At 38.9% G+C, this 22326-nt stretch overlaps 1 protein-coding gene across 1 annotated transcript in view; it reads right to left on the bottom strand.

Moving 5' to 3' along the window:
• Positions 1 to 22103, bottom strand: part of NKAIN3 (sodium/potassium transporting ATPase interacting 3) — a gene marked incomplete at both ends in the record, with an annotated part of 363381 nt that extends 341278 nt beyond the window's left edge. The window contains one exon of the mRNA XM_080610873.1: positions 22050 to 22103. Within this exon, the coding sequence (XP_080466999.1) occupies positions 22050 to 22103 (54 nt within the window). The remainder of the gene's footprint in view (positions 1 to 22049) is intronic.
• Between the last annotated feature and the right edge of the window lie 223 nt (positions 22104 to 22326).

Genomic DNA, 22326 nt, shown 5'->3' with positions numbered 1-22326 from the left:
TCAAGTGAGCTCTCCAACTAGCATTACCAGAGCTCTGAAAGATTTACTGCAACTGTTTCTGAACCTGACCTGTAAGCTTGATCCAGACACAAATATTAATAGCCTTTCAAAACATACCTGCCTGTCAAAACCTGTGACATTTAGAGAGGATATCTTAACTGTCTATACTGCCCACATCTTACCAAACAGTTCAGCACTACTACAAATCAGAAAGAAAAAATGAACAGGAAATTATGCACATGCTAGCTAATGCCTACATGACAGCAAGTAATGACATGAGCCAGAAAGTAAATGCCTACACATGTATGTGAATTTGTATGTGTATATTTGGCAGAAAAAAAAATTAAAGTAAAAAGAAAAAAGTGTATTTACCTTATTCATTTGATTAAAATCAACTTGATTAGAAAATTCATTTGATTAAAATCAACAAATACAACAAAAATTGCTATTACTCATGAAAAATTGTTTATGAAGTAATTCATATTACATCATGCTGTTTTCATTAAGATACAGCACTTCTGCTCAAAGAGAACTCCAGTACAATATTAAAATGATAGCCAACCTCTAACTCTGCTGTTTTCAGTTCAAGCAATTAGAAAACATGGAAAATTAGCTTTTGATTTTCAATTTTTAAAATATTTTCAAAGAAAACTTACAGCAAAAGCAAAAACATGAGTTCCTTCTCAGCACTACCTAGACTGCACATTGAACTTTAGTTTACAAAGAAATACTCTTAAACTACTTAGTTGCAACAGTGGAACAGAAATGTAATAGTTAATATGCAAAATGGTAGGTCCATATTAATGAAATTAGTAGAACATTTGCCACCATAAAGACTAACTCATTTAAATTCTTTTACAAGGGGGCAGATTTTGGCCATGGTTGGGTCTTCACATATACAGATGCCCTCTTGACACAGCTGTAGATCAGCTCTAACTGAATTCGCACTGAAAAGAAGACTGAATTCACACGCTGAAAAACATTACAAGACCAGACTACAGCCTCCAGCTCTTGTCATATGTTCCAGTGTTCAATCATTATGGTGAATCTTATCCTGATTGATCTAAATATTAAAATATCATTACTGGAAATATGTGCAGGTTTACAGCTATCGTAAATGCTCCCTGCAAAACAGTTCCTGAAAAATAGCTCGGACTTCCTTAACAGGAAGAAAGGAACGTATAAACCAACAGGTTTTGGAGGCTGCTTTAGTACCAACCAGTTATAAAGAAGTTAGGTCAACTGTGAAAAAACATAGCCTTCCGTTCCTACTTTGTCCTGATGTTTGATCAAATCGTCATTGTTCGTTCAAATTTTCTCCCACTAAGGACGGTATATGGTGTATTTGTACTCCTTAGGTTTCCACAAATCAAAACTCATGCTGAGAATCTACCCCACATAGAGCAAGGGGAACCAAATTTGCCTGTGATTTTCTGAATAGCTTCAGCTTCATAAATGTAGTCAGCACACTGTTTCCAGCCTTTGTTTTGAACTTATGCATAAATCTTATGCATAAGTTTGTAATCTGCTATTAATGTATTTCTCTTACACCTGGTCACTCTGGAAACTCCACTAAAATGTAGTGTATAGCTAAAATAAACTTTGCTATAGCCCTGCTGTTGCTTATAGAATTCACCATCATTTCCAGCATGAACATTTTTGCTTTGTAAGAACTGCATTAGCAGTATAGAGAGTTGTTAAAAAGCTGCTGGTTCAAAAGGCATTAGAAAATTGTCTACAAATAGGACAAGGAAGGCATAATGGGTTTAAACTTAAACGGGGAAAGTTCAGGTTAGATATAAGGTACAAGTTCTCTACTGTTATAGGGTCGTGAGCACTGGAAAAGGTTGCACAAAGAAGTGGTAAATTCTCCTTCTCTGGCAGCGTTCAAGGCCAGGTTGGACAGAGCCTTGTGCAACATGGTTTAGTGTGAGGTGTCCCTGCCCATGGCAGGGGGTTGGAACTAGATGACCTTAAGATCCTGTCCAAACCAAACCATTCTATGATTCTACGAATATTTTAGTTGTTATTGTATACACATGATCCTCTACTCATAAGAGCACAAACAAGCAAAAGCAGGGAAAATATTTAATAAAAAATAAAAACCATCCAGCATGGTTCTGAACCATGAGACGCTACAACTTCCAGCCTCTTCAGAAAGGATACACAGTATTTTGACTATTAAAAGTGGGAAAACATTGGAGTACCCATAAAGGTGATAGAAAAAAAAGTTAGGGAAGGTTTAGTCAGGATGAATTTTAAGGTGAGAAGGGGGAAGCCACTATCATCAAATCTCAAACCAGCACCTTACTAGTAAGTACATTTAACCCATGCCGAAATAACCAGTGGTCCTGCCCCCAAAAGGCACAAAACTTGAGATAAATCATGTTCTGTCAGCACAAGCACCACCTGCAGCCAAATGATCCCTGAAAGTATTTTCACAGGTTTCTGCCACATTTAAACAGACTTTCTGAACAAGAATTGGGCAAGAGCTAGCACAAATCTTGTATTCAGTAAAAAGCAGTTGAGAGAACAACTAAGTCAAAGGTTTATGGAAGGAAGAAAAGCCATCTGTTTTACCATGTAGCTGTCATGAGTTACTTTATGGGATATATGAAACCTAGTAAATCGCATTTGCATCAAAAAGAACCTACATCCAGCACTGACTGCAATCCCTTGCTATTCTGCAACCTAAGAGTCTGACCTTCCACATTACATTTAATAGGAGACAGAAAGAGTCACATATAGTAGAGAATAATCTACGAAACCTCTTAAAAATAAATATCTGCAAGTCCTAAAGAAAACACTAAGAAATAAGAGGTGTATGAAAAATTGTTTATGAGCTCAAATGCACAAAAATTGTCTTTTTTCATATACTTATAAATTAATCCCTTTGCAGAAAGAAAAGGAAGACCAGGCAAGCGTATATCACACAACACAGAATTCCAACAATTACTTATTTTTAATTTCCACATATAAATTTGAAAATGCAGTTGCCAGCTTTTTGGTGCCTACTGTTATTTTCCTGCAGACACTAGTCTCCAGACAATTTATGATAAGACATAATGCAGTATGTATGAAGCGGTTTCATTATTTAGCCCTTATGTGACATCCACAATTTGCTTATTGATCCCTTTCACGGAAAATAACAGTTTTATACTAAAAAAAAAATAAAATTCAATGATAAAATTGGTAAAGCATAGACTCATAGATTAAAACCCAGTCTTAGATACAGATACACTCTTGCATCCATTCAACTTCAGCTACATTAATCTCTTGAGGTTTGTGCCTGCCAATCTACACAAAGTAGCAAATACAAGTTTGATTTTCAGTACAGGAATCTTTTCCCTGCATATTTATTTCAAATGCTGAACCCACCCAGAATTAATTGCAGTCTATCCAGTGACAGCTGAAATTCACATTGGAACTTTGCATTCTTTATTATCAAGGACACTGCTCACAGGCTTGTGCTTAAGTATATGCTGATAAGGAATGCTGTTAAGGAATTACTGGAGAGATTTGCAGTAATGCAGTCTAAATATTGCACAAGAATATATTCAGTGGAATACTGCAGTGGAAGATTTTTTATCCAAAAACATTGGTTCAACAATAATAAAACTATTTCATGAAAATCCATTATCTGTTAAAATCCTATCAGAAACAAAACGGGCTGGCTTTCTACAAGCCCAGAGCCCACAATTCGTCATGCCATTGCTTTTCTGGATTGACTGCACAATTCCTCAAGGAGCAATCCCTTCCCAAGAGTCAACCCCATGGGGAGGTAGGCAGCAGAAAGCAACCAAAAACCATGTTTACACAGAAATACACACACAGAGTGTATTTAGCTCAAAAATACTGCTGTTTTCCTGTTCCACATATGGTTGTTCTCATACTTTTTTACAGGGATGGCTGAAGTTTCTCTTAATAACTGTTAGACCACAGACACACTTTTGGATAACTCAGTTTTCAAACTAGGTGAAAATTGTCTTCTCAATTTAAAATATTCTGCATAAAATACAAACAAACTAAATTTGATAGTGCTTTTTAATCCTTCTTGGGAATTTCTGCACAGCTTTGTCTTTATTCTTTTCTCCACCTGTACTGCGTCTGTCATGATGCATTATGACTAGAGATTCATATCATATGACAACAGAGGAAAGTATGTCACTTTAAACAAAGCAGAAGCCACCTAGACATCCACAGAGAAGACTGAAAGTATGTCAAGAGATGTCAACTCTTAGAGAGGCACCACAATTGAATTTCTGAATAAAGGTAATATTCCCTGCCAATAATCTCTTACTGAAGGTATTTCTCCTATTAAGTAAGAAACTTTTCTTATGTTTATTTACTAGTTCTGTTTTTTTCAAGTAGAACAATAGTATCACACAGTAGAGGAATATGCGATATTTCACTCTGTATGGCAACAGTATGAAGAGTTTTATAGTTTGCATTAAAAAGAACATTAAAAAGAAAAATACTGACAGATCTGTTATCCGTAGTTACCAAACATTCTGCTGCTTTTCTAGCTCTTAAAATATCTGGCTGAACAATGAGCTACCATTAATATTGAAGCTCTCCTACAGGGAACGCAATTTACTGACTGTTAAAAACAGGTGACCGCGAGTGTAGTTTTTTTTTAAACCAGCATATTAATGGATACACTCTACATGTTAATGTATAAAGTTTGATCTTTACACCTTATCATTCCTGATACAAGACATACCTTATACATTTATATAGTTCATAGTTCCTGATCTACTCAAGATAGAAAATATGATGAATTTTATTATGGGTGTGCCCCAGTGTTCCAGCACCATGGTGCCAGATGTTGCACAAACTAAGAGGTTTAAGAGGTTAAGTAGTAAATTGTCTGTTATCTTAAGCTGGGCTCTTTGAAATCCACTGACTGAACAGGATGATCCAAGTTACTGAGATAATAAAAGAGCACATGATCCATTTATTCTGTTGACCACTTCCCTTTTAGGTTGTTTTTTCACCAGCCAGAAAAGCAACAGGATCACGTATGAAACTTTGATCCCAAAGAACCGGTAATTCCAAAAGTATTTAACCTGGTGCTTGTGGCAGTCCTTGGAACAGCATCACCATTTGTTTTGTAGGTCCACAGGGAGTGGATGCTGAGTGACATGTTGACCTTAAAGTCGTTAACAAGATGCTGGCTTTTTTTTATTTGAATGAAATGAACAGAGCACATCCTGAAAATAAAGAAATTATGATGATAACTAAAAATAAGCCCTTACCAGAAACATAGTTTGAAACTCCAGTGAGCTTTGAGCCTTCAAATAACCCCAACCAGTAAGAGGTAGTATCAAAATGCTATGCTCAATACGCAGAAAAAAATCCTACAGCCCCCTGAAGACTGCCATGCTGCAGATACAATATGGTTTTCAAATTGTATAAACTGTGTGATTCAACTTCTTAATAATTCAGATGAGGAGTTAGGGAAAAAACACCTATGAAAATATCAAGTCAGTAGTGCCACAATTTTCCCTTAGGAATTTACAGCAGATATGTAACTCTTATCACATTTATCCTCCCATAGTACAATGGTATATTATCAGCAATGCTCCTGGCTAAATTCAAACCAACAGGAAGATCTCCTGAAGATTACTTTAGAACATACCTCTGTGAGGATTTACTAGCAGATATTCACAAAAGAAGACATTCGTTATTAATTGTGAGGTCCCAAAAATATTTATTTAGCAGCCTAAGGTGAGTACAAAGAAAACAAACACATGACACTGAAGATTAATTAGTCTAAATTGCCACCCAAGTCGCTTTTATTTTTCTCCAAATATGTGGGCTTTCCTACTACCATTATCCACATTAACCACTTAATTGTTCCTCTGAAACCTCTTCCAGCTTTCTTATATATCAAATTAACGGTGGACTGCTGAGACAGAGCTGCTAAAGAACCCTTCCTCCCTCTCACTGTACGTGAAGATAAACCAGCTGTTCCGGCCCCCATTTGCTCTTCAGTGCATTTCCATGAGATACTCCCAAGCAGATCCATGAGCAAGTCAAAACCTGCTGTACTGGTCTAGGATTATAATTCCTCAACTCTTTTCTTTTACTCTTTCAGGTACAAATCTGTACCTGAAAATGTCTCTAGAACGAGGTTTTGCCTTTCTTACTGATATTCCCACTGTCCCAGTTCTCACCACTCCTTGAGTTAAGAACTGAAATCAGGTGCATTTCAAAAATCTTGTCTCACATTTTCAGAAAAGTGACCATTTCTTATATTTTCTTACTTTCTACTGCTATTTTAGCATTGGTTCCAGCCCTGAGATGCAAGTTTGGCTCACAGCTTTTCCCTTCTCTTGAAAGGTGAAGAACAAGTAAGTAATGTGCCTCTCCTGACACCTTGGAAAGGCCTTTAGACAGTTATTGCGGACATAAGTAAAAGTACCTACCCTGTCAAGTAGAACTGCTACATGCAAATAATTCTGTTAGTGCAAATTTATGGTTGAGATTTTCAGTAAGTCACAGTGAGGGAAGCCTATATTTTGCCTCTTACAGCAACTCTAATAAAGTGCACTTAGGTGTATGAAAGAAGAAAACACAAAAGGAAAACACAAAAAGCATTGCAGAAAACCATGTGCAGGCTGACTCCAAAACGTGAAATCAATGACATCTGCTCCACTGATTTCCAACAGGGTTTGGGTCATGGCTAGATATTAAACTCCCTTTTTTTTTAACTTCAATACAAAGGAAATACTATTCCCTGAACTTATCCATGTTTCTGCTGGCCATATCCTCAACCTCCTTGCCTGCTTCCTTATATCCCTCCATGCTCCTTCGCATAAGGCATAAAAACATGTTCTGGAAATGTCAGAAGTTACAGGACTATTCTGAGTCTTCCCTCTAACAACAGCCTTCTGCTAAAAACTGTGAGGGTCCTACTGCATTTAGGATCATTACACTTTCCAAAGCAGGACAAACATGACAGAGGCAGAGCAGATAGACAGGCAAACCCACTAATGAAGATAGAGTTGTGAGAAAATATTAAAATATACATATTTCAAACCAGTGACACCATTATAATCTGAAACCCTATCAAGCATTTTACTAAAATGTGGAGATAAGAAATATTTTAAAATACACATTTTGTCAAAGCAATTTGTTTTTTTCAAATATGTGGACACTTAACGTCAAGTATTCAGCTGTCATCTCCTAAAACTGTTATTCAGAAAGTATAAATGATTTTAACTCCACTGATGTCAATGGATTTACAGAGGCTAGAGATAGAAAAAATGATGTTTGGATGATGTAATAATAGAAAAAGCAAGTGATAATGATCTCAGCTGTATCATCTCCACACACCTTGTCGCTCATAAAGACAAGTGTAACCTGACCAAAGTCTCCCAAGGAAAATCTGTCTCTGTGCTATGTAAAATCACGAATGCTTCAATCCCAAGGCAAACTATTCTGAGAATTCTAAAATTCCAGACAAGAAAGGCTTATAAAAGACAAATTGTGATCTTGTGCTTAAGTCATAAGTTTGGGAGTCATGAGTCTGGGTTTTGTCCCTGGCTTTCTCTCAATTTCCCTATGGCCTCAAACAAAGTGCACTAGCAGCAATGGCAGTAAAAAGCCACAAATCCACTTTTGAGCATAGCTGTGGGAAATAGTTCAGAGTTCCCAAAAGATTAAAAATAACCTGCAAAGATGACACGAAAATAGATCAACTAAGAAGGATGGGCTATTGGTAAAATTCAATTAATGTGTTAAGATTATGACTGGTAACGCAAGAATGAATCTAAACATTACAGAGCAAAAGTGGTGCACTTAAAATTAGGCCTACATCAGCTAAATAATAAGGGGACAGTTTATTCCACCAACAGTTCCTGTGTATAGTTTTAGAAATCAGAACTCCAGAAATCAAAATAGCAGGTGGAAATCACTGGAGTCCAAACTTTGCTTAAGGTTGTTCAGTGACAACATCATCTGAACACCTTTGTCTCTCTGTTAGAATTCCTCAATCAGTATCAACATGAAACACCTCAATGTAAGTAGATGAGAAACTCAGGTAACATTCTCTCTTTAGAAAATAAGTATCTAACAGCATTACTCTTACTGAGGTGTGTATCTTTTCCAGAGTGGGTCTGACTGCTTTGCCTATACTCCAGCCTGTCTGGATACAGACCAGCTTCAGTCCAGAAGCCTTGTGGATGCATCAGCACTGTCGTACACCTAGCTACAATATCCTCTGCAGGATCATCAACCAAGGCATCACACAACGCTAACTCCATGGTTCCCAGATGCAAACTGGCTTGCCTCTGGCCATCTCAAAAGTTGTCTGAACATGCAACTGTCTCCATTGACGTGTGTAATCAAACACAACATTAGTTCTCTAACTTAAGAGTTCTCTGAATTCTGTATACGTGCCACTGGTTATTATAACATAGGGAGAAAGTCTCACCTTGCCATACAGCCAGTATTTCTAATGCAAAATTGTAATTGTGTAAAGATATACACTCAAATAGGAAACAGGGAAATATTTTATAAAAACTGTGTACGGGGCTCAAAAAGACCATTATATAATAAAATAGCCTCAAAATATGAGGTATTTTCTTGCTTATCCAGCAATAAGCATATATTAGCTTCTGACATTTGAAAAGCCATTGTTCCCAACTAATAAAACGAGAGCAGAACAAACCTTGAAAGCATCTTGAAGTAATGGAAAATTTAATAAGAAAATGGATAATAAGGTACTTTTAGTCTAGCAAAAAATGTGAGCATATTAATAATAAATGACCAGCACTACTCAGCATGATGTAGGAATCCATGAAATGTTACAAAGCTAAGTCTCATGCTAGTGAAATGCTGGCTGGTAACACTGACAGAGTCAGTATGTGTGAAAGAAATCTTCCCTTGAGGATGTCCAATGGGTATATTCTCAACCACAACACTTTTCAGATTAGAAGAGGGTACTCATTTTTGCAGGCTTCCTAGTGGTTCAATGACTTCATCTAATTGCACTCTCTAATAGTGCCTGCACTTACAAGCCCAGTCAGTGGCACAGCTGCCTCGATTACAGCTCAATCCCTCTGGACAGTGATGCCTGAGTGGAAGGACACAAGTATCCATAACTCCAGCTGTTCTCGGTGGGAGATGAGGTTATTTGCTCCCACAGAAGAGGTGCTCAACACTTAGCACAGCCAGACTGGTATGCCTCTGATAGTTTATTATTTTTTAAAGCCACAGAGATCACCCCTTAAACACCAGCATAATTTATTGCTTTTTTTTTTTTAGAGGAAGAGAATTGAATGTGAATGGACTGCTTTGGAAATTATTCTTCTGCATAGATATTTGGGATTCACTGTCAGGCGTGCTTTTGTCATTCCGAGAAAAAAGTACATGCCAAGATGAAGGTTTGCCTCCCAAGAGATTAGGATTTCTTCTTCCTACTGCAGTGAATATGTTGTAACTTTTAGCCAATTCCAGTTACTGAAAATTGAACAAATGAGTTGACAAAGGTATCATACCAAGAAAGCAATGAACTTATGGTTTTTCTAGTGCAAATTAAAAAGTGCTTCTATCAGCAGAAAGAAAACAGAACTCTTCCCTGACACAAAACTATCCCTTTCCTGTATGTAGATCGTCAGTTCCAGCATTTTGGGGACACTAGTTTATTTCCTGTTCTCCAGAAAACCCTTAAGAGACTGACTCCTGTCTTCTCCAAGAGCCTGTGTCCAAAAGCAACCATGAGGGGGAATCCCCAACAAAGCATGCAGCGAGTGCGGGTGTTGATATTTGCAAGTCTCATTCTGCAGAAGAGCTAATCCTGTCAGGATCAACTCTAATCTGTCAACACCTGAAAATCATCTTTACAAAAGACAATCCATAGCTACTACATTCCTCCTCAAACAGAAAGACATTTTTGTCTTTGCAATTAATTTTAGCACCCCTAAACCACTTTGCAGACAGTACAGAATTAAAAAGAAATGTGTTCCCCAAATTACGAGCCCACCCAAATACACAGAACTTGCTTACTGAAATGTTAATATGCTCCTAGTCACTTGCGGACAATATAAAAAATGGAATTATGGTACTGCATGCAGAAACATGAAGAAGTACCAAGTAGAAAAACAGCCTGAACTAGGACTGCAGAGACTTTCCGTAGGACCTAAATCAAAACTTTTGCATGCTTCCTTTTCTGATTCCATCACCTGTTTTGATTTGTAAGCACCTGAAGCAAAGTGTATCTCAGATACACATCATAGTCCAGAGCCAACCTCAGCTGCAAAGTGCTTCAAATGATCTTTAAAAGGGCAAAACCAGCACCAGACTTGTGACATTAATTACTGTGGTTTCTCAAGAGATTAATAAGCAAAGAGAAACCCCAACAGTATTGTAGCACTCCAGCATGTCTGGCATGCGGACCAACTATAGCTGAGCCTAGAAACCTAACTGCAGTCTAGAAATCTCACAGAAAACTAAGAGATTCATGTGGCCAGTTAGGCCAAAGGAACTAAATATGTAGGAAAGCTAATTAATAAATAATGAAAGTATTACCTGTACAAGGAAAAGGCCAGAATCTCTGTTGCTCACTAAGATTTCAGATTGATGCTGCTGTGGCCACAATGCTCTGCAGAAACAGTTCTTCAGCTTCCAATGCAAGTATCACATACTGGCTGAACTCTGAAACCTGGAACCTTTCATGGATATAAAAATGCAAGGAAACTATTGACATCAGTTTCTCCCACACTCCAGATGATCCTGGGGCTACAGGTAGTATTGTTCTCCAGCCATCATGCAATATGGTTCTTTTAAAAATGTTGCGTGTGTAGAAAATGTCAGCAGATCAGAGTGGATGCAGTCTTAGTACCTGCCCCACACCAAAACAAGCAACAGGATTCATGTACCTACTTGAAGGGGGCTATGTAACATCCTGGTGTGACTGCTCCACACTGCAGATAAGGAGAGGGCTTCAGGCACCCCATATTACTGCTGTGCAAGGCAGCACACACCACACCTCAGCTGCACAGCCTGGAGTCATCAGTGCATTCAACTTACTACAGTTGTACAGATTAACACATGTAACTGGTTATAATTAAAATCTAAACACATTTATCTGCATGATGTCTACTTAACTCATGAAAAAAACATAGAGAAATGACAGGCTTCATCACTTAATTTAAATAAACTCTGGCACTTTATGGTTACTTACTGGCACAACTCAGCTTTGGCTTTCATCAAACCACTATGATTAAATTATACATTAGTAATACGACTTAAAGCCATTCATGGCATCTAACATGCTTCAATATACTTCAACTCATTTGTGACATTTGAATGAAGTTTGGATTTAGGCTACTGTCATTCATACATCTAATTTGTCATTGTAAATTCAGACTTGGAAGCACTTTTTCCATTCCATTCCAACACTCCTGTTGCAAGGCCCCTGACAAGAGCATTACAGTAAATCCCACTACTAGTTCATCTATTAGATATCACTCATTCACATCGTCTTCTTTTCTGAACTAACCAGACCTTTTTATATGTGATGTGAAGAACCCCAAATAACTGTGGCTTAGACTAAAAGAAATCTTACTCATGTTGCATAGATGCAAGTTAATCATAACGACATATTTGATTTTCCTAAAAGTGAAACTGGCTACAGTAGCATAAATGCATTTCTTTTCTTTTTCTTAAATAACTCAGCAAGAGAAGTTGCATAAATATACATGTAGATCCTTAAGACTAGAGATTCGTCTCTGGTTTTGAAAGTGCTCTGCTGAATATCACTAATTACTCTGTTTTAATCAAGGAATTCTATCTGTTATTTGTAACTGCAAACACATTTGCCATTTCTTCCAGTTCTCTAGAATAATGTTTTTTAGCCACAGGTTATGGAAGAACTCAACCACAGAAGCGAAAGATATCTTCAGGATGAGGAGAACCTTAAATCCAACATTCATAAGGCCTATTCACAGCCACAAATAAATTTTAATAGTCTTGACTGGTTTGGGGTTGGGGGAACAGGGTCTAAATCCTACTTTGATAGAACAGATGAAGATCAGAAACTTGTTCTTAAATAGCTGGGTGGAGAGTTGGGAACAGGTCATCTGGGTCAAGGAAAAAGAAGAATAGGAAAATGGAAATAGCGTATCATTTTAAAGCTAGCCACTTGAGCCAAGAGTTTCCTGTTGATGAGAACAGAAATGGTTTATCAGAAGGACGGGGCTGAACACCAACCTGCAGCTTTCACCAACATAAGAATAACTGTTAACAGAGAAACATGGCAAAAATACCTTCAAATCTGGGAATTTTTAAGGCTTCCTGAATGCACATGTTAATGGGTACGCTAACACAGGCATCTTACGAATGTACAGTTGGCTGACTATAGACTGATTAAAGAACCTTCAGTAGTTCAGGGCATCTCCATGAGAAAACCATCTCTCTTCAGTCTTCTGAGTAGCTCCACCTGTGTTAGAAGGCAGAGAGGTTTTTCGGGTTTCTATGGCGTAAATTATTCAATCTGTAGGAGCAGCAAGGTTTCTGTTCGAGTTAAAATCTAAACATACTTACCTTGATGATGTCTACTCAGTTCATGAAAAAATACTATTAGAGAAATGAAACATCTTGTTCAGTCTGCAGTAGAAATGTACAACAAGCTTTTACCAGGAAAAAAAAAATAACTGGCATGCAGAGGTAGAACTATGTATTTTTATGATGCTATTCTTGCATTACAATGCACTACACTTTCCAGCTTTAGACTTCTTCAGCTTTTTTATTCTTTGATTGTGGAGACTAAACTTCCAAAAGGCTTTTTCTCTATGCACTCCATTTTAACAGAATTCTGTTTCTGAAATGCATTTAGACATATTATGAGCTTTTCAAAGTCCATCTTTTAATCTGCATTTAATTGGTTGGGGTGGGAGGTTTCTTTTGCAGAGATGCACAAGGCTGGTAAGAATTCATGTGTCTACTCATTTCCACTGTGGCTTGTGCTGAGCTTCTGCTGCATGACCTCAAGCTCCAGAAGCACTTTACTGGTATGTGGTTCTGGGAACTGCCGAGAGGGCACTGAAGCTGCAGCATTCCCAGAACACCACAGTATTCCTAGGCTCAAACAAACGCAAAAACTAAAGCTGAATGAGAAAGACTGCCATTTATTCCAATCTCACTAGAAAATATCATCATAATAACGTTGATTAAACATAAAGGTGTTGCTTCCTTGAGCCCTTTCGTTCAAAACATCTGACATTAACATAAGAACTTTGTGACAGAGTAGTGAGAAACTGACTTACGAGAAGTGGCATGTTAGAAAAGACAGATAAAATCTCGTTTTCAGTGAAACCTTGGACAGGAATTCCTCCCACACACAAAGACAACTTTTATCTGTCTGCTGAAGAGGGCTTCCACATTCTATTTTCTTTACATTCATCTAAATGCACCTTTCTCCACTTTTCCTCCCATGCTCCCAACATAATCTCCTTCACTATAAAAGCATTTCAGAACCTTTCTGCTCATGGTTCATCTCCTAATTATTAGTCTTGCTTTGCTTTATCTGTAGCTTCTTTGGTGTGTATCAAAACCCTCCTTAGGGAAGTTCCATTTGGCTCATTGTCAAGCATATGCTCGTTATATATATATATTTATACCTACTCTCAGCCAAAACTTCTGTAGTGATGAAATAAAACTCCTTTTCTCTCAACTTCCTTTGGAGAGATCTGTGGAAGAACCAACTGTGAGTATTCAAAAGAGTCACTCTCAACATAAATAATTGGTTACAATTATCTTCCTTTTGTATTTCATAAAATTTTCAATATTGCTACTTTGGGATGTTAATTTCTGTGAGGGATATTTGCCTGGCAGAAAATGGTTATTGTATTAAGTAGAAAACTTCTCTTTTTCCTTTCATTTCACTGCAATACTGGCATCCTCTAGGTGGAACGGGTTCACTGCTGCTTTTGCTTGAACCTATTATTATAAAGAGCCTCTATATAAAGAATGACTTTCAGCAACTTTAATGAGAGGTGTAGGGCATTCAGCAACTTGTAAGAACAAGTCCCAAATCACCACAGCATTAAAAAATCCATCTAAGCTGAGATTACGTGCAAGGTATGGCTGTGTTTGAAGAAAGACAAGATGATAAGGAAGTATAGTAAAAAGTAAAAAGACTAAAATAAAATCTTTCACTACCTTTTTATTGCCAGGGTCTTAAGCACTCTGTACGTTCCTGAGATCAGAGAACAGTGATTAAATCCAGCTTACCACTGTCTTTTACAGACCTACCAAAAGCACAGATTTATAGCGAGATTACAAAGATTTCACTGGTCACACATGATAAAGAAAAAAAGCCTATGACACATTAAAACCTGTAAAGGAGCTGCTGGCACTGCTCTGTCAAGGAATTGGAGGTCTCGTCAAGTGTAGCAGTGTATCATCTGAAACCTGCTGGCACACCCTTTAGAAAGGTAGGTGTTGACTGCTCTTGACAGATGAGGAGAAAACTGTTATATCATAAACAAATTTGAGCTGCTTCAAGACTCAAAGTGACTCTTTTTTTCCATTTGCTATTACCCAAATTCTATTTTCAAGGCAAAATGTACTAAATAAAAAGAAGTAATAAATCTTCTTCTTTCTGTCCAATGAAAAAGATTAAATTTACACAAAAACAATACAATTAACATTATTTTTCATTGTGATTTTATGTGACTCACAAAGTTTACAAATGCCTCCCTATGCTGACATCCCTAGCAAAAACACCATGTCCAATATAAGCAAAGGCAGTGTGAACTACACTCTCCTGCTAGCACCCCTCCAAAGACGACCTGAAGAAAACATTGGCAGAAAGATCACTTCCATCTTCACAGTACCATGGCCACCAACCTTGACCCTCCTAGCATAACACAAAAGGTGGAAATCAGGGCTAATATGGAGATATCTTCTTATATTGACACTAAATCAAGACTGCTAACATTTCACATAAACATTTCATAATGACATTTGCCCTCATCTAACTTGCTGTGAATTTCAAATTGTGACCTAGAGGTGAAAAACCCTGTGTCATCAATCTCTTGAACCACACAGTCACACAGTCACTTATTACTGCTCCTTTATATTATTCATGTAGAACCAAAAACATGCAGTTCATTTCCCTGTACAGATAGAAATAAAAGGCTCTTTGCCCCAAAATGACTGCTTAGCAATTAATTACAGGATTGAATGAATAAAATATATTTTGCTTCAATACTAATGAGTTCAAAAGATCCAACATACTATACTGTATCACAAAATTATTATTTGTGAAATACAGGTACTTCACAATGAATTTAACACTGGAGTTTGATACCAAGAGATACAACTGAATATTAGAATTTTTATTGCCATATCAAGCCTATTTCACAGTTATATGCCCATGACAAATGAAGAAACTAATTATTTCAAAACAACCCAAGTTACTGTGGATTTTTAAAACTCTTCTAATAAAGAAGTAAAGGCCACTATTCCTTATGCTCTGGTAACATCACATAATCACAGGATAGCCTAAGTTGAAAGAAATCTCTAGAGGTCATCTAATAAAACCTTTACTCATAGCAGGGATAGATTCAGCATCAGATACACTTCAGTCAGATCAGGTTTTTCAGAGCTATGTTCAGCTAGGGTTTTTAATTTACCCAAGGATGAAGTTTCCACAACTTCTCTGGAAAACACGACTGAATGTATGACTGCTCTCATTGTCAATTTTGTTTTGTTTTTTTTTTCCCTAGTACTTAATCACAATCTCCCCCTTGTTGCATCTTGGGTCCACTGCTGCTCCACTGAGCACATCTAAGAAGTAACCACCTTACCAACATCTATATTGAATGTGTGAACTGATTCCAGTCCTACTCAAATGAAGTACAAAACCTCCACTCATGTTTCTTGTGCAGTATCAGGGCTAATGATCTGTGTGACTTGTTTGACTCTCTGTTTGCTCATCTGTTCAATTAAATTCATTTATTTATGTGGAAAAGCCATTTGGAAAAAAAATTAAATAGTTGTTTTATTACTCGACAACCTACCAGACTGGTCCCAAAACTAAAAGCATCGCTTCATACCTATTAGATGCATATAAGATAAATACAGATTACAAACATGACCTAAGTTTACTTAGTTTTACAAATGCTCATTTCAGAACCAAACCTCAGAAAATCAGCAAGATTTAAACACCACCTAACCAACTGCAAGTGCAGTCAATCTGGTATATCTCCAAACATAAACATAAAAAGAAATTTTAAGTTCAAGTTCTGCAAGCCCTGCCCAAACTCCACTTAGATCAAACAATACTATCTCTCTGAATATCAATGATTTCAAAAAATACAATCTTTGTTTCCTAGTCCAAAGAATTGTGTCCTGGCAGAATGTAGCAGATCTTGAAATAGCAACAGATCAGCAGCATATTCCAATGTTCTTAAAACAATTATTTCCAAAACTTACTGATCTTATAGACAGGAAGAATAGCTTTATAATTCCCAATTTCCAGTGAATTAATTGTCATTATTATCATTGACTTAACTTTTCTACTTCACCACTGTACAAATATTCATTAAATGTTTATATGACAACTGACCACCAGTCATAGAGCAGCAAAGAACTGTAGAAAAATAGCCTGCTGTGGTGAAGGGAGCCTTAAACTAAGCAAAAGCTGCATGGCTTCTTTAAGAAATTCACCCCGTTCAGAAATTTCAGAGACCTCTGTTCAGGTGTCCTCAAGGTTTGAACACCCAACTCTGGATCACTGAGCTGAAAGAAGTATTACGTGCAGCCTTGGCAGGAGGGGATTTCACTAGTGAGGCTGAATTTCTGGTGCCTGGAGTGGTTAAACATTACACTGCTGATGCAGTGGGACCATGTGTTCAACTAACAGGTATCTCCCAAACATTTTGTAAAATAAACCAAAACTGCAAACTGAAAACCACTTATTGCTACATGTTACTCTTTTGTCCCTGGTACGACAGATCCTAAAAATTATATAGTCTTGTGCATTTTTTGGATGGCAAAGATTTAATTCAAGTAGTTCTTTCTACTGGATGCAGTGTATTACTTCCAATCTTAATGTTCAGTGCAATTATACACCCATACAACAACCGTATCAGACTCTAAGGCACAGGCACCAGCAACAGTTACACATTTTGGGGATGTTGTTTGAGTTATCAGAGCAAAATATCATTCCCACCTCAGCTGTCCTAGCCGAAAGGGCAACATCCTGTAACCAGTGCATTGTTTGGGGCTAAAATCCCAAGCCTCCTCCATCCCTGCTAGTAAGTACAGCAGGCACCCCATCATACTTCCTCCTCCTTTATCAGTGGAGAGATGCTTCATCTCCAGATCAATGGGCTAGTGATTCTTTTGACAACATAAAAAGATGCAGTAATATACTGTTTCAAAGATTTTACTTTTTCAAATTTATCAAATCCCTTGAATCCCTGCGCTGTTAACTGAGTAACTGTTAGTTCTAACAAACAAGCACCAAGAGTCAAAATCATAAGTTGCAAGTTTCCAGCTTTATAAAGCATTTTAAAATGAGATTAAAATCTATGCATGCCATATACCACTTCCCCACATAACTGCTGGAATTCCACCATATACAGCAACAAATGATAAAAGAGGGGACTGGAGCACCTCCCATATGAAGACAGGCTGATAAAGTTGGGGCTGTTCAGCCTGGAGAACAGGTCTCCACCTCATAGCAGCCTTCCAGTATCTGAAGGGAGGCTATAGGGATGCTGGGGATGGACTATTCATCAGGGACTGTAGTGACAGGACAAGGGATAATGGGTTAAAACTTAAACAGGGGAAGTTTAGATTGGATCTAAGGAAGAAATTCTTTACTGTGAGGGTGGTGAGGCACTGGAATGGGTTGCCCAGGGAGGCTGTGAATGCTCCATCCCTGGTGGTGTTCAAGGCTAGGTCGGATGAAGCCTTGGGTGGCATGGTTTAGTGTGAGGTGTCCCTGCCCATGGCAGGGGGGTTAGAACTAGATGATCTTAAGGTCCTTTCCAACCCTAACTATTCTATCATTCTATGATTACCATTTGGTCTAATGGATATAGTCTCCTCTCCAAGCGTAAGGATTTACTTACACACATCAGTATAATTAATGTTAATGGCAATCACAAACATAAATCTTCTAAATATTGAAAGGAGTTCGTCTGTTAAAATGGTCAGCTGCACTCCCCAAACAATCACTAGGCAAAACATTAACACGCAGAAGCTGTGTTTCCACCTAAATAATTTCTCAGTGTGGTCTGCTGACACTTGAATTATTTGGAAAGTAAGAGGTTAAATAGGGTACAGGCTATTTTACACTAGCTATACTGGATAGAGCATACACTTCTAAATCAAGATCTATACAATGAGCACAGTGTGAGGAAGTCCAAGGATAAAAACATGAAATGAGATTGTTAAAGCAATGAAAGGGACACAGCCATGCACTTTCCATTAATCTTACCTTTACTACTTTGAAAATCTCATTCATGATCTCTGTTATTTAGAGTTCTTTGCGTTTGTGTTTCTGTACACTTCTAGGTACCAAAAAATTCCACTTACCAGAAAAGTTGAAATAAAATTATCCCGCAATGGTAGTTTCTCAGAAACACATTTTCAAAGCAGCATGAAGGTTTTCACTGTGTGACACATATTAACATCAACTGGATTCACACAGCTAAGTCTCTCTGCAATTCGTTGTCAATTTACCCCTTCCAGAATTCAGTATTTTTTGATTTTGTTTTTATTTCCAAACATTTTCATGTTGTGGTATTTTATGGCATGGTGGCTACATTAGCACAGGCACCTTCTCTGGCAGCTGCTTTAATTTTCTAGTACAGACAAGGCCAACATCTGAAACTTCTAATGGCACCAGTACTGAAGAATTATGGCTGTAATCCAAAGGATTCATATCCCCTTATGAGATATTTTCCTGATGTATAGATAGTTCCTAATAGTCTTGATGACAGATTTATGCACAGAAGGATAAACATACACTTCTGAGTTCTTAGACTGAAAACTTTGGAAATGGCATATGACAATGTCTCGCTTAGGAAAAGCAAAACAATGCAAGATCACAGGGGTTTGTTGTTGGTTGTTTATTTTTGGGAGGGAAGGGAGAGGGAGTGTCACAATGTAGTTCTCCTTACACAAAATTCCCCTGGCTTTCAGAAGCAGAATCCACCTGCAGAGGTTCAAAGAAACCATGCAGCTGACAGCTTTCCCTGAACTGGTGCCACCTAGCCTCCTGCCTCTGTGATTTTTCTTCAGATCCCTATATTACATACACATGATGATATGGACTCACATTTAAGATGAAGACCTTAAACAACAAAAGACTGTCTACAGATTAACTACAGACTGTCCTTGGGATTACTGAATTCAACATTAATATGTGTTTATTATGAAATGTAAAAGCTGTTAGAAATAAACACTTTCATAGATCAAAACATAACTGAAAACTGTTATTGTCACATCCTCAAACTGACAAACAGCACTGAAAATTGCAAACAAATCTTCTTGAAGTTAATACACTTAATGTATTATCATTAGAGAAATGGTATTTTATTGACTGTCATGCAATAACTGTTTTTCTTTTCACCTTGTAACTCTTCATTACAGAAACACATAAACATGCAGCCTAGTTTGAGATGACAGCTTTTAGGAACCAAGCAACTGCTTTGAGGCTGCTAAACACTATGTCTTTCTTCAGAACAGGAATCAAATCTTTGACATGATTTTTCCAGGAACTTAGCTTTTTTAGTTTGTATCACCTTACACCAAAGAGAACCCATATAGCACGTTTGCTGTGCAAGGTGTTGCCAACTGTGGTTTAGAATATATCTCTTTCTCGGTTGAAATCTAAAGGTTAGTCTTAAGGTTAAGCCCAAACTGTTCCCACGCCCTTTTCTGACATAACCAGAATATGACCTAAGTGAGCAACTTCCTTTTTTAGAATACCTGCCCATTTGCGTCCTGAAGCTTTTCCTCAAGTCCTGTAAGTCATCTCTACTTCTGAAATGTTACTAATTAGCACTACAGGTGCCTTGGTTTGTAACATTTCATCTAAACGTTGTTCGCAGCCAGTAACACCTCTTTCACCCCTCCATAAACGGATTCAAGGTGAAATAAAACCTCATTTAATGACAGTAATGTTCAGGAATGCAGTTTTGCTGTACCTGCTTTACACTCATGATGTTAGAAAAAGACCTAAAACTGCCTATAGTGACAACTTCTACAGACATAAACCAAAGGCTACCATCACTGAAAACAATGAAAGAACCTGAGCTTTAAGTCCTTCTCTACCAGGTAACTTTTTTGATTTACACCACAGCTTTACTTTCTAAATGGAAAGAAATCAAAATTAAAGCATTGTGGCATACAGACATTTATCAGTGACTGAAAGATGTGAGTATGACAGTGGAACGTTATTATAAAGCAGGTAAGTACATTCAAGAAAACCTGTGCATTAAAGTCGTTTTTGGAAGCTGTTTTATCATCTGAGAGGCCTTTTATAAAATACGAATCTTTTTCTGAAAGACTTTATATGCATTTCTCTGCAGATTATAGTGGCTATTCACATTTTACTTCGATTTTTATAGCCTCCAAGTAATTCTACAGGATAGTAAATACAGTTATTATAACCTTCATAACTGGCAGAGAGATATATTTGAAGGAAAAGGGTTTGTTTCCCCTCCTGCATGCACTGAAGTAAATCAGGAGTGAGTCTGCTGCAGTCGATAGGACAGTACGTGCATAACTGCTGCAAAACAAGAAAAGTAAGAAGACCAGAAATGTAGAAACAAGGCTTTCCTCATGCTGAAAGCACAAATCACACATCCTCAGTGCTTTTTGGCAAGGTTGTGCCACTGAAGCACTCAGACCACACTTAGCTCCATCACACTAAAGCACATCTAAAGAGGTCCAGGCTCCCACGGAAAACAATGGAGGTACGTACACCAGTTCACACAGACTCAGACATAGCATAAAGCCTTGAAAACAAAAGAGGCTCTTCAAATGAAGTAATTTTATGCATTGCACTTAAGTGTATTACCCCTGAAACAGAAGAGATTTCAAAGTGCTGTAACAGAAAACTAGAAAGATTAGCAAAGGATTAGGAAATAAATAATAAACCAACAGTAACTGCATCCCACTTCTTTACAGACACACACAGAACAGCACTCATCTTAAGAAAGATCATGTGGCAAAATGATGATTCTGAGTCACTAGAAAAGAGAAAAATCTTTCAAAATACTCTTGGGACCCAGGGACTGCTGTTAAAGGAAAAGCATAATTTTATCATTCGGCTAATGAGCCAGTGAATGGAGTATTATTGTCTGGCAGTGTTTTGTCTCAACAACTCTTTTCTCTGAAACAAATATGCCAACTTCAGTAAACAAGGAGAAGAAGATGCACCGTTGTGTTATTTCGCCTGCACGCTGAGGAACATTCATTCGGAGGAAAGGAATCCCAAGAAAAGTCACGGCAGAGGGCCGGCAGACGCCGCTCGCACAAAGGTTAAGAACAGCAGAGAAAGCCAAGAGGCGGCGGTGACGGCGTTGCTCGCACACACACCTCCTCAACCAGCACTGACCCGGGAGCTGAGCTGCCCGCGGCGGCAGCGCCCATCACCGACAGCCCCAGCCCCGCAGCCACCGCCCCCCGGGGACACCGACCCCTCTGCCCTGGGCTCAGCAGACGGGGAAGCCCCTGTCTCGCACTAGCGGGAGCCACACCGCCGGGAAGCGCCGCCGGGCGGGGGACTCTCCCTGTCTCCGTCCCTCCCCCAGGCAGGGAGCGCTGACAGCCGCCCGGGCTCAGCCGCTGAGCGCCCGCCCTGGCCGCCCCCAACCCCCACGTCCCCACCCGCAGGGCCGCTCTCGCCGACGCCGAGCTGCAAAACTCACGGAGCCCCGGGGGCCCCGCTCCCGACGTCCCGCACGCCTGCACAGAGCGCTGCCGGACAGCTCCGCGGCCGCTCCGTGACCGGGCAGGGGGAAAGCACCCGCGAAGCCGAAGCGTGCCCCGGGGCGGGCAGGTCCAGCACTCACCAGCTGCAGCGAGCAGAGGAAGATCAGCGTGCAGCGCCCCGTGCAGCAGCCCATGGTGGCAGCTAGTCGCGCCGCCGCTTCTCTTCTTTTTCCCTCCCGCGCTGACGCGGCCCCGGAGGCGAGCCGAGCCGAGGCGAGGCGAAGCGGGGGATTCACCGCATCCGGACAGAGCGGCCGGGGGTGCGGCTCCCCTCCTTTGTTGAGGGGGTCTCTCCTGGGCGGCGAGGGCAGGAGCGTGCGGAGGTCGTGGCGGCCCCGGGGAGTGGAGCCGGCGGCG

Source organism: Psittacula echo (assembly GCF_963264785.1).
Source record: "Psittacula echo genome assembly, chromosome: 2".
NCBI classification, from domain to species: Eukaryota; Metazoa; Chordata; class Aves; order Psittaciformes; family Psittacidae; genus Psittacula; species Psittacula echo.
Note: the sequence above shows the minus strand (reverse complement) of the source record. Positions and strands in the feature narration are given on the sequence as shown.